Source organism: Carassius auratus, chromosome 27 (assembly GCF_003368295.1).
Source record: "Carassius auratus strain Wakin chromosome 27, ASM336829v1, whole genome shotgun sequence".
Classification (NCBI taxonomy): Eukaryota; Metazoa; Chordata; class Actinopteri; order Cypriniformes; family Cyprinidae; genus Carassius; species Carassius auratus.
Window position 1 is genome coordinate 26331717 of NC_039269.1, and position 22351 is coordinate 26354067.

Below are 22351 nucleotides of genomic sequence, written 5' to 3' on the forward strand. Positions count from 1 at the left end.
TGAGAATTTAAAGCAGCAGACGCAGGTGCACTTAGAATAAACCGACGATATTGTTCGCTGGTGTGGACGCTAATATCTTTATCTTTATAGTTATCGTTCTTGTTGTGAACGGGGCTTTTTGCACTCTTTATGAATCAGTAAAGCTGAGCTGTTTGACTGCAGCGTTGTGTCTCTGAATGCAGATGTGGTTGGTAAGCGCTTGTACTGGGTGGACTCAAAACTGCACCTGATCTGCAGCGTGGATTTAAACGGGGTCCATCGCAGAGTCATCCTGTCCTCCAGCGAGAGACTCGGCCATCCGTATGCCCTCGCTGTCTTCGAGGTGACTGAGCCTCCTAAATACTATTCCTGTGTGTCTCAGTTTCTTCTTTTTCTTTATAAACTCAATGTGTATGTGTTTACATGCATGTGGTCTCTTTGTGTTCATTAATCAGTCCATTACTGTGAATTGAACGGCTGCCCAAGGCAGTCCAGCACTTAATAATAACTCCCTCTCACACTGCTGAGAAGCTCTGGTGTTATCGCTCACACACAGGCAGGACGACTGGAGCGTATGCAAAAGAGTGTGTGTGTGTGTGTGCGGTCAGTATCTGTTCTCTTTGTGATTTATTAATATAGCAGCATTTTCAGAGCCGCAAGACTCTGGCCAGTGAGGTAGTCCAGATATATTTTGTTCCTTCAGGCTTACAGCTTTAAGTCAAGTGCTTAATCAAGCATATCAAGATCAGATTGCATTTTTAGTAATGCTCAGAACCATTTTTTAATTTTTTTTTTTTTTTTTAGATAAATTTTTGACGTTTTTGATTTTATTATGATAGGACACTTTAGATCTCACAGTAAGCGAAGTGGGATAGAAAGAGGTGAGTGTGATTGAAAAAAAGGTCCTGGTGGGATTTGAACTCGGGACACCATTAGCACAATGGTGCTTTATATCGGTGCGTTGCCCATGAGTCTAACTTCGCCAATCAGAAACACATTTTTAACCATAAAACAACTAGAATTCTTTAAAATATATACATTTTTCAATAGGCAATGGCAATATCATGATATCAAATATAATGCTGATTTTCATACAATGCAATTTAAGGAAAGATTTCTACAATATTTAATGGTGGTTGAGCGTTTTAATGTGTCGTGCCTAGTACACTACCATTTAAATGTTTGGTGTCAGTACGACTTTTTAAAAAAAGTCTCTTATGCTCACTAAGGCAAGTAAAACAGTAATATTGTGAAATATGATTACGATATTCCCGTGATGCAAAGCTGTATTTTCAGCATCATTACTCCAGTCTTCAGTGCCACAATTCTAAAGGAATTTTCCTAATATGCTGATTTGCTGCTCAAGAAATATTTTAGTCAATATAAAAAAATTGCTGATTAATATATTTTTGTCTAAACTGTAATACCTTTTTCTTAAAGATTCTTTGTTGAATAGAAAGGTGAAAAGAACAGCATTTCTTTGAAATATAAGTGTTTCTACTGTCACTTTTAGTCGATTTAATGCATCCTTGTGCAACAGAATTATCAATTTCTTTCACATTTTTGAATGCTATGTGTTTAGTCACTTAAACATTTTGGAACTGATGCAAGAGGGACTGACTACTTTGATCATCTCAAAATGTCCAAATATTGTCTTAATGAATTATTGTCATTCACATTATATATATATAAACATGTGATTAGGAAAGATGTATATTAACCCACTGCTTATAAGGCCCAACTAGTCTCAAAACAGACAAAAATTTGAAACATAGTTGCCTTGGGCGATATATTATCTATCACTAAAACATCTGTAGACGCGCTGTGTGTAGGTGAGTGACTATTATGGGCTGTGGAAGACCGTGGAAATTGATTGAAGCTGTCTCTGAGGCCACTTTAAATGTAAAACTGAAACATGCTCAGAATTATTCATGTTCAGTGATGTATTGTGTTTTATGTGGGACAGCTCCCTTTATTGTTTTGCTGCTTAAGCTCTGCGGTCTCCGTGGTAACAGAGGGATGGGTCTTGGGCAGAGCTATGATAGGAAGAAAGATGATTATAGTATTTTCACACAAGTGCGGCTCAAGTAGTGGAGACTTCCTCTCACAGCAGAGCAGAGCTGAAGGCTGAAGGGCTGTAGTTTTACACACCTACACATCAGCCGCAGAATTAAAGGTCTTGCTGGACAAAGAAACCTGCTGTGGACCCTAGTAACAGAGCTCCTACAGAAAACAATGTGGGACTTTTTAATGGCGAACTTTTCCTTGCCAGCTTAATTGCTTGTGAGAGACTAGGCAATAGGCAGTAATTGTTTTACCTAGGATCCGCCGTATTTAATTGATTTTCATCGTTTCAGGCAAACTTCAATATATATGATGCAAGCAGATCGATGAAGAGATGCTTTGTACATCTTCGTTTTCTGAGTGATGTTTGATATTTTCTAAAGGACTGTGTTTGCTGACTGTATGTGTGTTTACATCACTCTATTTTGACAAACCCGTTCGCCGAAATAGACAGTTTTAGCATGCTAAACATGTCCCCCATTGCTGTGCTATAGTATGCATATTTCAAGTCATGTGTTTTGAAGAGAAGATAACTTTATAAAGGGGATATATTATGCCCATTTTACTAAGATGTTATTTAAGTCTCGGGTGACCCAAGAATGTGTCTGTGTTTCAGTTCAAAATACCTCACAGATAATTTATTACACTATGCCTATTTTTGGGTAGGAGCGAAAACACACTGTTTGTGTGTGTGTCTCTTTAAATGCAAATGAGCTGATGCTCCCGCTCCCTTCCAGAAGATAGGGGAGCCTTTACAGCTCATGCTTCGGATACTCCAGTAACAATAAAACTAAAGAATGTCGCACAATGAATAGAATCTCCAAAAATGAATCAATACCAACTGTTTGTGAACTAGCTTTTATATTACCGTATTTTTCGGACTATAAGTCGCACCTGAGTATAAGTTGCATCAGTCCAAAAATACGTCATGATGAGGAAAAAAACATATATAAGTCGCACTGGACTATAAGTCGCATTTATTTAGACCCAAGAACTAAGAGAAAACATTACCGTCTCCAGCCGCAAGAGGGCGATCAATGTCTTCAGTGTATGCTACAGGAGCACTGAGCAGCATAGAGACGGTAATGTTTTATCTTAGTTCATTTCTCTTGGTTCATGTCAAATTAATTTTGATAAGTCTCACCTGACTATAAGTCGCAGGACCAGCCAAACTATGAAAAAAAAAGTGTGATTTATAGTCCAGAAAATACGGTATGTTAATGTTTGCAAATTGCCTTTCTGAATGTGTATGTTAGCATGCAGCACAGCTAGTGTGGCTAAAGCTAGCATTGTCTCACAGGAACCAGAGATGTGTTGTTATTTATTTTTAAGAAGCAATTAAGGTGCATGCATGAATTATACAGATGGTGAACTTGGGTTAAAAAATTTAAATAACAACATAGCTCTGGTCTCTGTGAATACATCAAGGCAATTTGCACATATTAACAAAATTAAGTGAGGTATTTCCTGAATATAAAGTTGGATTCACTAGTTGGATAATGAACATTTTGTATTGGTCCATCTTTGAGAATCAACTCAGGGTGGGATCTATGTTAATAGGGCAGAACGTCTTCATTCGTGGGTGGGGCTTGTCATAATAGGTGCTCTGCAATCAGATTATCCCTCCCAGCCACCTAGAAATACCTTAGTATGTGTTAGCAAAAACCTAGCAATTGCCCTAGAAACTACGTGTACCACTGAACATTTCACTGCGCCGCTTGCTCAGTGCTCAGTCCTGGAGAGCCACAGTCCTGCAGACCTCAGTTCCAACCCTAATCAAACACACCTAATCAAGGTCTAAGGGTTACTAGAAAGCTACATGCAATTGAGTTTCAATCAAGGCTGGAGCAAAACTCTGCAGGACTCTGGCTCTCCAGGACCGACGTTGGCCAACCCTTGATGTAGAACACCCCAGGACACCCTAGACATCACCAAGCAAAACTGTAAACCTTCCAATAACAGTGTAGAATCTTTCTAGCAATCCTCTAGCAACCATCCAACAACACCCTAGCTATCATCTACAAATGCCCTAAAACCACTCAAGTAACACCATATAAACCACCTAAGACACCTAGCAATCACCTGCAACATCCTAGCTACAGTATCACCAAGGAGAAGTCCTAAACCACCCAGAACACCCAGCAACACCATAGACACCACCTATGACTGCCTAGCTACAGCACCACCTAGAAATGCCCTTAAACCACCCAGAACACAATAGCAATGCCTTAGAAACCACCCAGAAGCCTCTTGCAACCACCTTGCCATTTCTTCTTTTCTTAAGGACATGTGCAAGTCTTGTGATGACTGTTGTGTGTCTCTTAGGATCGCGTGTACTGGACGGACCGTGAGAAGGAGGCCGTCTACAGTGCAAACAGACTCACAGGACAGGATGTGACCAGTCTTGCCGAGCACCTCAATGACCCTCATGACATAGTGGTTTTCCACGAGCTGAGCCAGCCTGCGGGTCTGTGGACTTCATCTCAGCTATTTCTATCTATTTCTAGCCCTTTTTGACATTTTGACTAATGGCATACAACAAAGTTTTTAATCCACCTTATAAAATCCACTATCGGATTCGTTCCTTTTGTAATCCATCACGCTTGCCATTTCTGTTTTAATTGTCATGTAAATTATTTTGACTTAACTGTTACCGAAGACAATAAGCGTCAACAGCTCACTGTTAAATATTAATCACAGTTCCACAGTCTCCACAGACTAAAGATGAAGTGTGTTTGACCCATGTGGCTCACAGAATGAGAACGCATCTCTACTGATGGATGATTAATCATTATGTGTGTGTGTAGCTCCTGACAGCTGTAACCTGAGTGGAGTGACTAACGGAGGCTGTGACTTCCTGTGTCTGCGAGCTCCGCAGATCAGTGAACACTCACCCAAATACACCTGCGCTTGCCCTGACGGTGAGGAGCTCAGTCCTGACACACGCCAGTGTGTGCCCGGTAAGCTCATTACATTGTGCCTGAAGGCCTTTTCACAATGAACGTGAAATTTTAGCTTTTAAATCGAAACAATAGATCCATATGGGGCTATTCACATCAAGCACGATCATTCGGTTATAAAAACTGAGGGTTTTTATTTTCACACCACCAGTTCAAAATGAGACTGCTGTCACACCTACTGTCCCCATCAACATCACCCATGAGACAGGGGCTGGCCGGGCTCCAGAGTCCCCTGCAGCAGTGACATCTCAGTCCGACAGTGTGGCTGAAACCACTCTCTCATCACTCCTCACCTCCAGCCCAGAGGACCCGGCTGTCTCCTCTAATACTACAGCAGAGCACAGTCCTACACAAGTGTCCAGCACCACACCAGACAGCCTGAGCAACCTGTCTCATCACTGTAAGTGTGGGAGGAACCTTAATTAAACCTTGTTAAGCCATCCTGCTTACTGTTGGTAGGTCTGACGAGCTTACAGAGTGTTTCAGAGGACTCATATCCATGAACGGTTTTGGGCAAAATATGCTCATTACGTGGAAGTACTTAATATGTGGGTTGGAGTGAAATGCTTTGAGTGCAAAAGTGCCAGTTAACAGCTTGCACAGTGAGAAAATGCCATCAGCATGATTTGGTTACTGTTCAACCTTTCTAATCAGCATTCAGTATAAAGTTTATATGGAGAAAAAATTGAGTTTGCAACCTCAGGATATTGTTTTCATAAAAAAAAAAACCCTTCCAAATGGCTAATAAGCATCCAGAAAAGACTTAAGTAATCTTTGGAGAAAAAATAAATAAAAAGTGAAAATACGACAGCATTTTAGTACCACGTTAAAAACAAAAACAAAAAAATCAACAAAAAAAGATTACGAGATTAAAGTTTTAATATTTTGAGAAACAAATACTCACACTGACTGTTTGAAAATAATATTTCACGTCGTCAGCTGCTATCATGATTTGTACTGCACCTGCCATCCAATAATAGCCACATTTGTACATTTGTAATTCGCTACAAAACTGACAGATTTTTACGAATATTTGTAAAAACTAATTCAAAATATTAGTACAATTATAGCAGTATCTCAACTGAAATAACATTATATGATGGCAGAGGTGATACAAATTTAAAAACAGCAAAAGAGCTGCAAATTTCTATATTATAAAACAAATCTAGTGATAAGAGATATGTTAACAGTTTGTGATAGCAACAATGCTGTGTATCAGAAATGCATTAAGATAAAGATAAAACCTATAAACAACTCATGTAGGTAATTCAAAAGTTTGTCAGGATTTTAAAACATAGTTAAAATTTTGTACAGTGTTCCTATAGTGTAATGCTTCAAACTTTTTATCAATTTGGTCATACTGTGAAAGCCTGAAAGCGTGTGCTAACGCTAGTCATCGTCGGTAAGCTGCAGCTGGTCACTCTGATCTGTTGGCTTAGTGAAGGGTCAGTAAGCTACATCAACATGTTTGACTTGACATGTTAAACAAATGTGACTGTTTCTGAAGGTGTCTTTCATTTTCCTCCAGCTGGCAATGAGTTGTTTCTTCTTGGCCGTAATCTGACAGTGGCAGTGCTTGGAGTTGTGATTCCCATAGGTATGTACATCATCTGCCCCTCTGGGGCTGCCAGGGTCCTGCTCTGTGCTATTCTGAGCACATTTTGTCACCAGTGTTGCTCACCGATGCTCTAACTACAAGACTGGGGCAGCAGACTCAGCTGTATGGAGAAGCAGTTTGTGTGTGTGCTGTCTGCATGAATTTAGATTCATTCTACTTTTTTGTGTTTGTGAGCCAAGAGAGAAATTCCCTAGCTAATACAACAAAACGGACTAAAATCAAGCCTGCTTTCTATCAGTATTCAAATATTTCTGAGAGCTATATAATAATTTTCTCTGATTGATATGAAATGTTTCAGTTTGTTTCCGTCTGTATGACGTTTTTGCCCTTCTTATTCTTCATTCCCTATCATCCCTCTTTGCACGGTTTCAGTTTTCATCTACTATTATCATGTTAACTTTTTCTGCCTAATTTAAAGGAGCAGTTCACCAAAAACAATTCTGATATTTACTCCCCCTCGTGATGTTTTAAATCAGTATGACTGACTGACTTGTGTGGAACACAAAAGGAGATGTTTGTTAGGATGTTCATGCTGCTCTTCTCCGCACCTGAAGTCTACAGGAGCCTAAAAATAACAACAACAACAAAAGCACCATAAAAGTGATCGGTCTCATCGCACTCATGCACTGTTTTCAGAATCGTAGGAGAACCGTGATCTCTGTTCTAAAAATCTGATTTACAGAGTCCAAATGCGCAATAAACCTGCCATCTAACTAGTACTATTAGTACTGTTTCTAATATTAAAATAGGATGTAAAATCTTATAGACTTAATGTAGTGCATTAACAAAGATTTGGTACAATTATAATCCAGTAGCCTATAATAATGCTCCCCGTGCCCACCTTTGTTTTGGTCCATCCTGTGATCCATGTTTTTTTGTGAGGAATAGGGCACCATGAACATTACACTAAACTTCTCATTTTTTGTTTATTGGAAGAGTTTAAAACACTATAAGGGTGAGTAAATTAAAGTTATTTTTGTGTTAACTCTTCCTTTAATTCTACATTTGTATGCCCCCCATCTGTCTGGTTTTGTCTGTCACACTGGCTGTCTTGTCAGTCGTTCCACCGCTAGTCAAGCGTGTGTTAACATGTCCCCTCACGGCTGTGTGTTAAACACATGCAGTTCCTATTGTTGCCACAGTGGTCTTCGGAGTGGTGTGTGCCGGCGTTTACCTCGTTTACCGCAACTGGAGGACGAACAGCACCAAAAGCATGAACTTCGACAACCCCGTTTACCGGAAAACCACAGGAGAGACGGAGGAGGATGAGATTCACATCGGACGGACTGACGGGCTCGCTGGGCATCATCACCACCCTTACCCCGGGCCCATGGTCGGCATGACCCCAGTCGGCACAGGGACGTGCCCGCCATTCATCGCTCTGCCTCTGGGGACCGGTTTACCAGACCCTGCCACACACTGGTACACAGAGCAGCCCACCATCTCGAGTACTAAGTGAAAGGGAGGACGACTCGAGAAATACTGTGACTGCAGGAGCAGGACTGACACGTGGCTGCCAAGTTATGCAGGAACTGAATGGCATTTAGCGAGCTGAGTCATTCTTAACATGCCTAGGTTTTGAAGTACGCTGGAGTGCAAACACTGGATTGATTGCTAAACTAAAGGTTTAGACATTTCAGACCCATATTCATTTAGGTCAATTTTATTGCTGGTTGGAAGACTTTTCAATCCTGCATTATTTATATTTATCTTATAATCACAGACAAATCTAGCACTGTACCTGGCATTGAGTTTACTACATAAATATGGAACTGCTTAGTGTCATGATTTTATTTAATAATGATAATAAAATGTACAAACAGTGAGCCACATTTCTAAAGTTGTTTACCTGTATCATATTATACAGTATAACTCTTTTATTTTAATAATCTTTGACTTTACAGACATAATAACACAAGAGAAGTTCAGATGAAATCAAAATGGACTTATTCATTTTCCTGTGTTTGGTCATACTGTGCACGTTTCATCTGTGCATATGATTCCAAAGAAAAAAAATATATTAGAAAACTTGATTCTGAATTCTGAAACAACTTTTGTTTTTTTGGCTAATGTCACAACTTTTTATATGAAGATCGTACTTCATGATCAATTCAATTCCCAATGCATAAGATCAAGTCATGTTCAAATTTCATTTTTGAAATAATGGCTTTATAAAAGTAAAATTGGCTGCAAATGTAATTTCATGTTGACTTTCACAGTAACTAATACTAGGATCTTTACATTTTAACTTTTCAACTTAGAACGCACCCAACAAAGAACGATATCAATACAAAAATATTCCCTATATTTCTTGATATGTTTTGTCGGTTTCATCAGTATTACCCAATTTTTATAGGTGTGTTTACTCCATAGAGAGACATTGTATTTTCATCACTCGCATGCAAAAAAAAAAGTAAAAAAAAGCCATTGTTCTTGAATTCACACGACTGTCTGGTGAGTCTGAGGACGCGTCTCTGTGGGGCTCCACAGCACTGCAGCTATGACTTGGCAAGACACTGAAACTGGCAGAGTACCGTGATTAGTGGAGCAAACCCCAGCGTAATCACTCTGAGACACAAAAGATGTTACGAGGGTCAGCGCAAGTGCGTTACACAGCGGGGTCTCTTGTGCTTTACTGCGTTTCGCTAGACGTAAACCAGTGGTAATTTATGAAATGTCACAGTTTCACACGTCTCTTTCTGTTATTGGAGTTGTCGCATGCCGCCCACTTACAGTTTATTCACTTTCATGTTGTTGTTTATCTCCGGAGCGGAGAAATGCGGTGAACATTAGCTGATAGTCACCCCAAGGGTCTAGCATAGCTACAGACGCCGAGCAAAAGGTTGCATAAGCACTATGTTAACGTCTAAACACATTAGAATCACATTAATGTTGGGGGACTGGTATATGTGCAGACAGCCTTCTCAGCAGATTCAGTGTCCATGCCTCACTGTAATAGATGTACCATCCTTTGAAGACGCTCTGAAGGCCTGTCATTCCTAATGCTGGACATTTATTTGTGCGGTCGTTTTTAACACGCGGTATCTCTGCATTCTTCTTTCATGTGCTGTTTGTCTCAGGGAGATGGTATAGACTAGAGAGTGTGAGCAGTGAGGGTTTCAGTTAGTTTTGATAATTGGAATGGGAAATAATGCGTAACAATGAATTTACTGTTGTGGAAATAAAATGCACCTTGTGTAGGTCTACCTAAGATGTGATGAATAAAGAGTGGTTAGAGCTTTGGTTAGAGACGGATTTTTGACGTCCAGGTCACCAAACATGCCAAAGTCACATTTCACCCCAAAAATTAAAAGAGAGAAATCACACAAAGAAATTTTGCATAAGAAATATGTACTGCAAAAAGTGATATATAAATATACCAAACGAAAGTTTTGCTCTGTTGAAATAAAAAATCATAATGTTCAAGTAGGTCAAGTTTTTGACCTATATATATATATATATATATATATATATATATATATATATATATATATATATATATATATATATATATATATATATATATATATATATATATATATATATATATATATATATATATATATATATATATATATATATATATATATATATATATATATATATATACACACATTTTGTTTTTTTAGTTTTTTATTTAATTATGTATAAATGATGTAGAAACATGAAATGTGATTTTTTTTTTTTTAATAAAGTTAAATAATTACATTTTACTTAAACATTACTAAATAGAAAAATAAAACATATTACATTGCTTCCATAGTAAGAAAATAAGATAATCATGAGAGTGAGAAATACCAGGGCCAAATATTTTTAAATTTTATAGTACAATAAATCTTAATGGTCCTTGATGTAGGCTTTTCTTTTCATGCAAAATAGATTTTGATATTTCTTTCTTTTGATTTTGGGGTGAAATATGACCTGAACATTTTTTGTGATTCGCTGAGGCTTTTTCCCCTTAAACAGTACTTTATATTATGAGGTTGCTTTGGTGTCCTGTCCTTTGAATAAATTGTCAAACAAAGGGACTGTTTTTTTTTTTTTTTTTTTATTTGGGTGGTCAGGAAGACCAGCTGTTCATTTACAGCTTCTGCAATCAGATGTTACCTCATTAATATTAAAGAGCATCGCTCTAGGATTTCAAATGAAGTCTCCCTCATGAGAGAGGAGCATTAATTATCCTGTGTGTGTGTGTGTGTGTGTGTGTGTGTGTGTGTGTGTGTGTGTGTGTGTGTGTGTGTGTGTGTGTGTGTGTGTGTGTGTGTGCAGATGTAAATGTGCATTCAGAATGCATGTATTTGTGGTGTGAAAGATTACTCTGTGTGTGATCAGAATGCGATGTGTAAATATGTTTTCATACAAATACTTTTGATACACCTTTGTAAAAATGTATATAAGATTTTAGATAACTGTATTGCCTATTAATTAATTTATTTGGAATATATGATCATTGTTTTCCGATGGTAAAATATTATATTCTGCCAAAGTGTTGCTGTGCTGTTGGTATAATTCATTTTTGCTGTTGGTATTTTTTACTTTCTGAATCTTTATTTTTACATTTTAAGGCTTTAATATAGTTTTTTTAGAGTAGTTTAATTGAATTACATTGTTATTGCACTATATTTTGCAAACACAAAACTGTTTTTTCTTTTTTGTGCCTAGTTTTGTGATTTTTACCAACACTTATTTCATTCTGTCTGATCTCTGACTGCATACATTTTATTGTGGCATTGTCGTCTCATGGTATTTCAAATGTTACTCTTTATATGTCTCTCTATAAATTGATATAAAAGTGAATAAAAAATCTCCTGCCATGTGGTGTTTCATTAAACTTAAATATTTTAAATGTTTTTGGTACATAACATTAATGTTTTAAAGGGAATCTATTATGCAAAACTCACTTATATATATGTGGAAACAGTGAAAAAAAAAAAGATAAAACAGTATATCATAGATTTAAAGAGCCAGTAAGATGAAAATTCTAAGCTTCCTATCACTGTTTATAAGTCATGTACGATAGGTTTAAATCCATCCAAGGTTAAAAAACATTGTCGTTTTGTCAAAATATCATTTTAAAATTACCTCAATTCTCAGATATCCCCAAACGCCCCCAATCCCCAATCCCATTAGATATAATGAAGGGAGACGTGAAAAACGGACATCGCGTTGTTTTCATATGGATTACTTTATCACAGAATATATGTTAGCAGCACTTGTTTAAGCTTTCTATAGATATCTCTCTCATGTCTCTTCGTTGAGAATTCACGGAGTTACACTTCATTTTAATTACGTGTTTGTAAATGAAGATCAGCGCAGAGAAAGGTTGCAGACAGCACACTGTAGGGGAATTTACAGTTAAAACCCAAGGACCAGATATGTCGCAATGAAGACCAGGAGTCAGAGATGAGTTCAATTAAAAATAATAATTTTACTTGAAGAAAATAGTTTGCAATTTCATCAGCAGAAGTCAGCTTCAACACTCTCGAAGGAGTTCGCAGGCCGCCCCCCAGTACAATACATAATCAACCACAGTTATACCCTGACAGAGGATATTAATTGCGTCAATACATGAGTCAACAAAATTCTGATTGGTTCCAAAACCTAGATAAAACTCTCCAAAGACGTATATCTGATATGCTGGACACTGGCAGTTGATCGTTTGTCCTGGGACTGTCTGAGCTTCTCCCTGTACAGACAGATACTAACACACATACACAGAGAACTTATCTAAAATTCAAGGCTTTCTAGCACTGGCGAGTGTCTTATCATTACGGTTGGATACACACACAAGTCAGGCTGACATTAATCTTGAGGAAAAGAAATACAGCACACATTAGGTTACACGTTTCACTCTTGCTATAACTTGATTAATAGTCAAACAAGAAATCATGTAATAATATAATATAATATAAGTATGAAGGCTATGGCAACTCGGCATCCACTCCTTCAGTCCCCCGTTTTAGATCAATGTGGGGTCTAATACCCCACATCTGGTCTAATAAATGAGATCAGGTGTAGTTGTGATGCATGCTAATAATGCAGGCTGTTGGTCAACTTAAACATGTGCATATACTTAAGATATCTGGTACTGGCTGACATTTCTAGTAATAAACACATTATTTTGTACAAAATACTTCCCATAATCATTCTTACTTCCCATATACATTCATCTACTTATTTAATCCCACAATATCGGCACTTGCACTAGTCTTTCTTAATGTCTTTTCCAGTGAATCATTCTGTGTGTCCCTCTACCTGGAAAAGTGTCCTCCATCCATGTATACTTTCATCAACATATCTTTGTAAATACCTCTCTTCCTACTACAGCTACTTCACACTTACCCTCTAAAACAAAACATTAATCCAACAGCCTTAAGACTAAATTTGCATATTCATTAACCAGATTTAACAAATCATTAAAGAAAACCGCATACACTATAACCAATTAATTAATTTTTATTTTTTTTTTTAACCCTTAAGAAGGATATTTGCCTTATTTGTTTTCTTTTAACATATCTTATACAACTATGATGAATTTTAGTTAATTTGGTCATATCTTAAAATAAACTCATTACAATAAACGTATATATATATATTATTCTCTGGAAGCCGGGCTAAATGAATAACCACTGTTATTGCATTCCTGACATATGTCAGACCCTCGGTCACTTCACAGATACCAAATATAGACATTGCTTATAACCTAAATCCCAGTAAAGAGACCCTTATGTTATGAAAATCTATAATTTTCCCGATCAATGGTGCAATTAGAGGGATTGAATATCCATTTTACCCTTTCACTCCAAACTTGGTGTTAAAAACACAAAAATAAACAAACCATAAATAAGTAAGATCAATATTGAGCCATCTTTAAAAATAAAAATAATCATAATCATAATCATTATTTCCTCGAAAACCTAGAGCAGTTCCTAGTTTATTACTTAATAGCCCTTTTATTAAGTTTTACTTTCACCACGAATCCATTTGCAGTCATCATAGTTCACATGCTGCTTACACATACATTAACCATTAACCCAAACTTGTCATTGTTAACAACATTTGATCAAAATTACATTTTAAGTATCGAAGTGTCTAACTTTTAAAATACAACTAACCTGTCCACTTATTGTCATGCATGTATTTTTATACCATGCCATTACTGTTAATCATACTTATTGCCTTATTATTACTTTTTTTTTATGCAAATCTTGTCAATTATCATACCATATTACTGTACTCAGACTATATTAACGACACATTCAGAAGCAAATCCTCAATAATTTGTATAAAGTTAATTTAGTTCTCACTGTTTTGTCAGTGATAAATGCTTACAGGTCAGCAACGTGATCAATGTCTTAAAAACCCTTGTTCATGTTTGTCATTTGGCAGTGATATTTATTTACTCAAAATTATTATAAACTGAAAAAGAGCAGACAGATTTCCCAATACTATTACTAAATGAACAATACTATTACTTAGTTCTAAACGGCCAAATATTAAAGAGACATTCTCAGTTTCTGTAAATTTGTATTGAAACAGTATACATTATCAAAAAGCCCTGTCAGTGTTCACAATATTAATTTGATTTGACTTGACAGGTGTTCATAAGCAGCTCCATAGAGCCTATTACAATTGTTTTGTTCAAACAAAATTTATTATTATTATTATTTTTTTTTTTGCTGTGCTATTTCAATTAATTCAAACCTCTTGTTATGGATTTGCTCCATTAAGGGGCTATCCACACGTTTTGTTCAACTTATCTCTGTTCTACATAAACCACTACATAAAGCTTTTGCACTATATTACACAAGCAGGATTCACTCCTTTGTTTTCCCACCAGGCTTCTTTATGTGAGGGTGCTCTCTGAATAATTTGGTTAGTGACGTAGCCAATCTGTCACTGTTTTTCTGCCGTCAAGTCTAAAATATTTACCTTCACCATTCAAACAACAAAGTGTTAACTTGTTTAAATTTAGACCCTCATTTAAATTTAGGCATGGATTTTAAACCCATTTTGGACGGCAAACTTAAATTTCACAAATCCAATCATATAAACACCCTTTAACATATTAATCCAGAGAGTGATTTAAATCAGTATTATAAAAGACAAAACAAGTCATTATTACCAGTAGCAGACAGAGCTGAATAACCAATCCACTTAAAGCTTGTCCCATGTTTGGCATTGTCTTTTCATTAGTTTCACTCAGAATTATCGACTTCTGTAAAGTAATTTCACTTAACACATCTGTAATGATAAAACACTCATTCCAGAGGTTAGTGACTCAATTGAAACAAAACAGGAACAGAATTGTCCCCCAATAATATATATATAGCCATCCTCATGCATGCACATACTTAACACATTTATATTTTAACAGCTCATATTTAAGGTTTTCCTTTTGGTATTAAATCGGAAGGATTTAAACTCAAACATTGTCTGTGCATTTTACCAAGTTTGTACCTAATCTCTTATCTAATCTCAAAGTTTGCCTGTTCATTAATGATTTTTATTTTGAGAAAAATCAGCTGGGTTGTTTTGGTCTTAAAATTATTGCTCTGTTTTGGTTACTCTTTCTTAGCAGGCCAATAATAGAAGAAAAGCACCATCCCTGCCTCCACTCAAGCACTCTCTCTCTCTCTCTCTTACTGTTGCAAAATATTATATATTTATTTATTTTGACAATTTTTGCCAAACTTTAACTTAGACTATAATATAAAAATTATTAAAACATATAACCCTAAATTATTCAAATAAGTTAAAAATGTCAAAGTTTCTAGATCTAAAATCTCAGTTTAAACTGTTTAAAATACATAATGCTAGGAACATTTCTTTAAAATTATTTTTACCTTACATGCTTAATTCCTTTAACCTTTGTTATCTAAACCATCTCTTGATCAAGCAGAAGCAGTCTTCATTTTTAGCCACCACCATATCTTGTTATCATCTTGTGTCATGCCTAATGACCTGCATGAGTAAAGACTATGATATAGACATATTAGTTCAATATCATTTTAGCCTCATAAGAAATTTTTGTCTCAAAATAATGGCTGTCATCACATGGTCTCAGATGGTTCTTGAAAGCCCATTGCCATTAACTTTTTATAAATAAGCTCCTTGTCCTCAGGGTGTGATCCACTGGCATAGTTGCATCAAGTTGTGGACTCTTGTCACAACAATCAGTCAAGGAATGTGGTTGCTGGTGATCAGGTCTGGAGGAGCTCACATTTTGAGGCAGATTGCTGTACTTCATACAGTTCCTCTCGTAATGATGCTCTAGGCCTATCAAGCATCCGCTCAACTCCACTACCATCTCACATATAACACCTCCCTTCAGGGCAGGTGCCCAGTGGCGGTGACCCCCTGCCTTAGGTTGTCCCCTATTGGCCAGAAGAAGATCTTACCCGTCATTGAGAAATCACCTCATGCACACTGGTAACCACTCTTTCCCGTTGAAACATCCTCGACAGTCTTCTTCCAGAATCCAGTATTTCCTGCAGCTTAAGGAAAGGTGCACTCAAGAACCATGAGAGCCATTGACAGCACCTACTAGTGTTAAAACATTGAAAAAGGTTAATCAAACTAATATTTAATCGCTAAACTCAATTGGATACCTCCAAACTATCATGCTGAGATTACTCAGTGAATTTATTTTTTTTATTGTAATTCATTGTAATTTTCTGTTGCTTCTGTAGCTGCAGCCATCAGGCCCTGTATGATGGTGGAGACTAAAAAAAAATAAGACAGATAAGTTACTGGTCATAGAACAAATAGCCAACAATTGCTCCTAAATTGTTATTCATTATTTTTATAATCTCTTATTTCTTACATGCATTGGGCAGTTGAACATTTAACTACCAATTGCCCTCTTAATGCATTAAATCTGAACACTTTTTAACATGTCCTTTAGCATCTCTGCCTATGATTTGACTGAAACACTGTGCTGTACTATAAATATCTTATCACTTAAACATAAGCTCAGATAACGGCATTTTAGCTTACTTTGAATGAGAGAGAGAGAGAACTCAAGAGGGATTCAGGACTCGTAACAATGCATTTTCATTCATTTTTAACATAATTTCATCGTACTATCATTTTACTCTAGCCCAGTTTAAAACTTGTCAGAAATTATATGCATTTTAAAAATAAACATCTTTATATTTGTATTTTTACTTTATTTTCGCAACTCAAATGTTTCTCAAAGTTCTTTGCAGTCATTGTCATTACTTTTACATCAACTTGTATTTATTCATTCACTTAATTCTGGCCATGGCTTCTGAATTTCAACATGGGTTTTAAATCTGTCAGAGGTTATCTGACCCAGGTATATTACTTTGGGTCTTGCTAGCATGCTGTTTTCAAAGTTACTTTGAAACCCCCGTTTATGTTACTTGTTTACAACTTTATCATCTCATAAACAAACAATAATTTTCTTTTCTCTTCATTTTATTTTATTTTTATGATGCTGCGTGGCTGCAATTTTGCAATCCAACAATAAAATTAATCTTTTGGCCAAACATTAGTAAATATAGGAATTACATTTTTTTTTTTTTATACTCAGAACATGTGTCTGGTACTTTTACAGCTTAAGCCAGAGTCATGGTGGGGGCCAGCATGAGATAAAACAATGGCTTTATTGTAGTCAAAGTAATTTTATCTTTTTTAACAAAACATAAGCTTCTAAGTTTTTCCAAAATGCCACTGCCAATTTGTGTGCCTACAGTTTTTATTTTTTTCACTAACCCAGAATTCTGTTCAGTATGCCTTGTCAGGACTTCCAACAATTATATAGGAACTGGAACAGATCTTATGATATCATTCTTTGTCATTTGAACCTTCTATGCACAGAGAATCAGATTAAATCATCACTCAGTTACTTCTGGGATTATTTTTAACAAATCGGCACATACATTTATACATTTTTATTTCTCTCTGGTTCTTTAAAGTTTAAAGTCAATCAAGTTTTTGTTTTAACATTACAATCAGAATCAAAGCTCAGACTGACCATTCTTTCAATGAATTCAGACAATATTTTTTTTTTAAGTCAGAGCTTCAGAGCCAAACTGTTTACAGCATTTGCTCTCTTCTGTTTCATTATTTCTATCAGGGCTGACCAGGTTACCTAATTTGTCAGTCATATTTCTATCATAAAACAAAAACATATTGAGGCGGCGATCTTACCAACAGCACTTGACTTCTGCGTGATGAAATTGCAAAGTATATTCCAGAATTTCCATATACTGGTCCAATCCAATCAGGGTCATGAAAACTACATTTTAGCTCTTTTGGGGTTGTTCCTGAGGCATCCCAGATCAATCAATACTTTCCCTTTACATATATCCCTATATTTTTATAGGTGCACATTATCACTATTTATTTTTAAACACTAATTTTGGATACTCTTTTCCCTAACCACTGACCTGGCCTATTTCTAAGCTCGGGGCGCCCCTGTCTGTAATGGTGGGTAATCGAGAGTTGGAAGAGCGAGATACGACTAGAACCCCGTCTAGTGTCTTACATTCTTCTCGGGATTTCCCATACCCCTACTTTGGCTTACCCGGCCGTAAATGCACTGCCCTTTATGGCCTCTCGTGCTTTTTGGCTCTCTGTGCTTGACCCAGCACTGCCTATTTACGGCCCTATGTGTCCCTTGTCCCTCGGTGCTTGACCCAGCACTGCCCTTTACGGGTTCACATGCCTGTTAAGAATGCGTTTTTGTCCCCCCCTGGACTGTGCACACCTAGAAACAAATTTTTACGTCTCTCTCTAAGACCTATAGGTGTGCACCTGTTCCCTCTGTAACTGTACACATCTCTAAATATCTTATATCAAGACCTACCGATGTGTACTAGTACCCCTTATACTCACAAGGTTACTTATTTACAGGTATATTGTGACACCAATTTACCTACTCCACCCTGGAGCTGGTGTCTACCCCCTCACGTCTGAGTGAGTCTATCGTTCCTCCTTCTCTCGACCCCCTCCACTTACAGACAGTCCCTAACCAATAATATTAAATCTAAAATCTTTCCTACCTTGGTTTGATGATTGATCAGGGATGTCACCAAAGAACTATTGCCCGCATCCTCCACCATAACTGTAGGGGAATTTACAGTTAAAACCCAAGGACCAGATATGTCGCAATGAAGACCAGGAGTCAGAGATGAGTTCAATTAAAAATAATAATTTTACTTGAAGAAAATAGTTTGCAATTTCATCAGCAGAAGTCAGCTTCAACACTCTCGAAGGAGTTCGCAGGCCGCCCCCCAGTACAATACATAATCAACCACAGTTATACCCTGACAGAGGATATTAATTGCGTCAATACATGAGTCAACAAAATTCTGATTGGTTCCAAAACCTAGATAAAACTCTCCAAAGACGTATATCTGATATGCTGGACACTGGCAGTTGATCGTTTGTCCTGGGACTGTCTGAGCTTCTCCCTGTACAGACAGATACTAACACACATACACAGAGAACTTATCTAAAATTCAAGGCTTTCTAGCACTGGCGAGTGTCTTATCATTACGGTTGGATACACACACAAGTCAGGCTGACATTAATCTTGAGGAAAAGAAATACAGCACACATTAGGTTACACGTTTCACTCTTGCTATAACTTGATTAATAGTCAAACAAGAAATCATGTAATAATATAATATAATATAAGTATGAAGGCTATGGCAACTCGGCATCCACTCCTTCAACACATACTGATAAGACGCTCGGGAGAAAACAAACACATAACTTCATAATCATACTTCGCGTTGTGATTCGGAGATGCTCGTTGGTCTAAATAAAGTTGGTAATGAACCCTCTTTTATGGCCAAACGCTTTGAAAATCCTGCTGTACTCACCGAGATTAGAAAAGCAGTCATCAGTGAAATGTTGTGAACACAACAAAAGAGATTTGTTGTACTGCTCTGGTATTGTGGTAAAAATGAATTTTAGCCATTGGTTCTTCTAATAAAAATAAAACAAACTTGCCTTTACAATTAAAAACACACCGTCTCCTCGACATGATGCCATCACACCAACCAGAGCGTCTGTGTGGGGGTGGGGCAGGTCAGAGTTTTGTTTCTCCCAAGACGGTAGGCGGAGATTTTTATACAAAGTGCTCCTAGTGACGTACATAGAGATGGGCAAAGATTTGAAATCTATAACGACTCGTTTCAGCGATTCAGAGTCGACTCCTTACTTTAGAAGCCAATAACTTTATAAATCATGTACTTTTTGGTTTAATTACTTTGCACATTGTTTACACTGATGGACAGCTACATCATACACTGTAATACAGGTAATTTTTGATTTCCCATCTGTGTGGCTCTTTAAAGTGATAACGGCTTTAAAGGTGCAGTATGTAATATTGGCAGCTAGTGGTTGAAATGGGTACTGCAGTCCAAATTCAAAATTGTTTCTCCCGCTTTGTGCTTATCCTCGATTTCATATCCATCTTGTTATAGAGCTATATAGATGAATGCCAAGGCCTTTGTAGGTCAGGTAGAATCTGTGATATCTGACCCAGTTTGTTTGCTGTTTTCCATGACTGTTATATGCTGGCAACTCTGGGTGTCAAAAAACCATTAAGTAAACCGGTTAAAAAAGACTTTCTCACACTGTCCTTTAAGACTGTACGAACATGATGATCATGTGTCAGTCTGTGGGATCTCAGTTGTCATTAATATCAGACTGTACAACATTCAAGTTGCATTAAAAACAGAAGCACACATGAAAACTTGTCCGGAGTTTTACCTTATCAACCAACTCACGTTCAGTGACTGAGAGCTGCATTGCACGCAGGGCTGTAATGTAACCATAAAAAGTATATGAATGGCATCAATACCGCTTTATTTAAGAAGAATAGTGCAAGCACCCACATGAAGCATGTTAATTACATAACCAATGTTTATCATAGCAGAGGCAATGCATCATATGAATTCTGTGCGCGGAGGACAAGATTTAGTGCTGGAGTTTATGCAGTTAGAAAAAATCTCTAGCATTAATTCTGATCATGGCTTGTTTTGAATAACAAAGACAGTTTGACGTTCATCACAGAAGTCACACTGCAGGGTTGTGTGCAAAACATGACACTGCCAGAAGTTCGTAGGAGGTCAAATTTGATCGCGATGGCTGTCTGTGAACATATCAAGCCATCAAAAACTACAGATTTTAGCCTAAGATAATAGGAATCTTTTAGGATTTTCAAAATTTGTCTCAGATCAGCAAATCGTTGCCAAAATCGCACAGTGTGAGTCGGTGTTCTGACGATTTGTCCTACGCTGTCAGATTTTCCTACCTCTCACTAAAACAGTGGGTAGTACAATTCCACAACGAAAAATGCTACTGTAAAGTTATGGTTTATTAACGTCTACACCTCCCCCAACCCTAAACCTACCCTTACAGTAATGCAGATACATTATATATCGTTGTTTAGCATGAGACAAAGGACGCGATATTGATGTGCGTGTGCGCAGTAAACCCGGGTAGGAAAATCTGACAGGGTAGGATAAAATGTCAGGACACTGGGCTTAAAGGTACAGGTTGTAGGACCTGCAACTAGAGGGCGCACTATCAAAACAATAACAATCGCATGGTTTGATGACGCTAAGAAGGAGCGAGGAATGATGGAATTTGTTGTCTTCTACCCAACCGCTGACGGCCATCAATCAGACATAAAGATAAATCGTGGATTTAACGCGAGTTCAACGATTTGCGCAAGTAGATTACATACAAAGTCAATCCAAAGACGCGATCAGACTATGCATCAGACGCGTCCTCGCGCGGGTCTAGAGACGCGATGCCCCGCATTTAGCATGTATGCCCCATAATACTAATCTTGTTGATAGTTATAATAGCATACGTTTTCTGTAAAGATACGAATCAAAACAACTCACCTGTCGAGTAAAACACAAGCGAGATCAGCATATCTTTCTAGTTGAAGTTTGTCGCCGTGACGAGTGGGGCGGGGCCGAGAGACGTGGGCACGAGGAGTGAGGCCAGGTGTAGTGATTGGAGATGAGCTGCACCTGGCCTCACTCCTCGTGCCCACGTCTCTCGGCCCCGCCCCACTCGTCACAGTCGCGAATCTACTTCCGCATTTGTCCACGACACTGTTGTCATGTGGTTTCTACGTCAGTTAAGGCGGTAACAAAGGGGAACTAACGTCAATGACAGGTGACTGCACTTCCCTGTGTCACTGTTTAGAATGGGAATTTTCTCATGATTTACAAGTGGTTGAAAACATTAGAGATATTATAAGTAATCAGCTGGACAAAATATATAACACTATCCTAGTGGTTTTTAGATATTTTACTGCAAATATCTTACAAATTGTACCTTTAAAACAAAAACACGAAACAAGTATGTCAACCTAGCATATTTCCTAAATTTAAAAAACTGCAATTATGATATTTATGCTTAAGTAGTGTCAAATTGCATATCTATAAAATTCTTACAATAAACTTGCACAATGACAAAGAAATGCAATGTCACGTGAACGTGACCATGACAGACATAACAATCAAAACCAAACAGTTGTGTTTTTTTTGGCAGAGTATCCGAGGCACGAGATGTAACGTCACAGCCCTCTTCTAGAAAAGGGGAGCCATTCTAGAAATCAGCAGCAGCTCATCTGCATTTAAAGATACAAGCGAAGACAGCACGGTTTGCTTCCACTCAAAAAAGGTCATTTTCAGCATTTTGTAATAAATTATATGTTGAGTATTTTGAG

At 37.3% G+C, this 22351-nt stretch overlaps 1 protein-coding gene across 1 annotated transcript in view; it reads left to right on the top strand.

Annotated features, from left to right (window-relative positions):
* The window catches only part of LOC113046057 (low-density lipoprotein receptor-related protein 8-like), a 78347-nt gene extending 68615 nt beyond the window's left edge, over positions 1-9732 (top strand). The window contains exons 13-18 of the mRNA XM_026206894.1: positions 183-322; positions 4369-4510; positions 4851-5003; positions 5155-5403; positions 6532-6600; positions 7746-9732. Coding sequence (XP_026062679.1) covers positions 183-322; positions 4369-4510; positions 4851-5003; positions 5155-5403; positions 6532-6600; positions 7746-8080 — 1088 coding nt within the window. The 3' untranslated portion in view covers positions 8081-9732. The remainder of the gene's footprint in view (positions 1-182; positions 323-4368; positions 4511-4850; positions 5004-5154; positions 5404-6531; positions 6601-7745) is intronic.
* The last annotated feature ends 12619 nt before the right edge of the window (positions 9733-22351 follow it).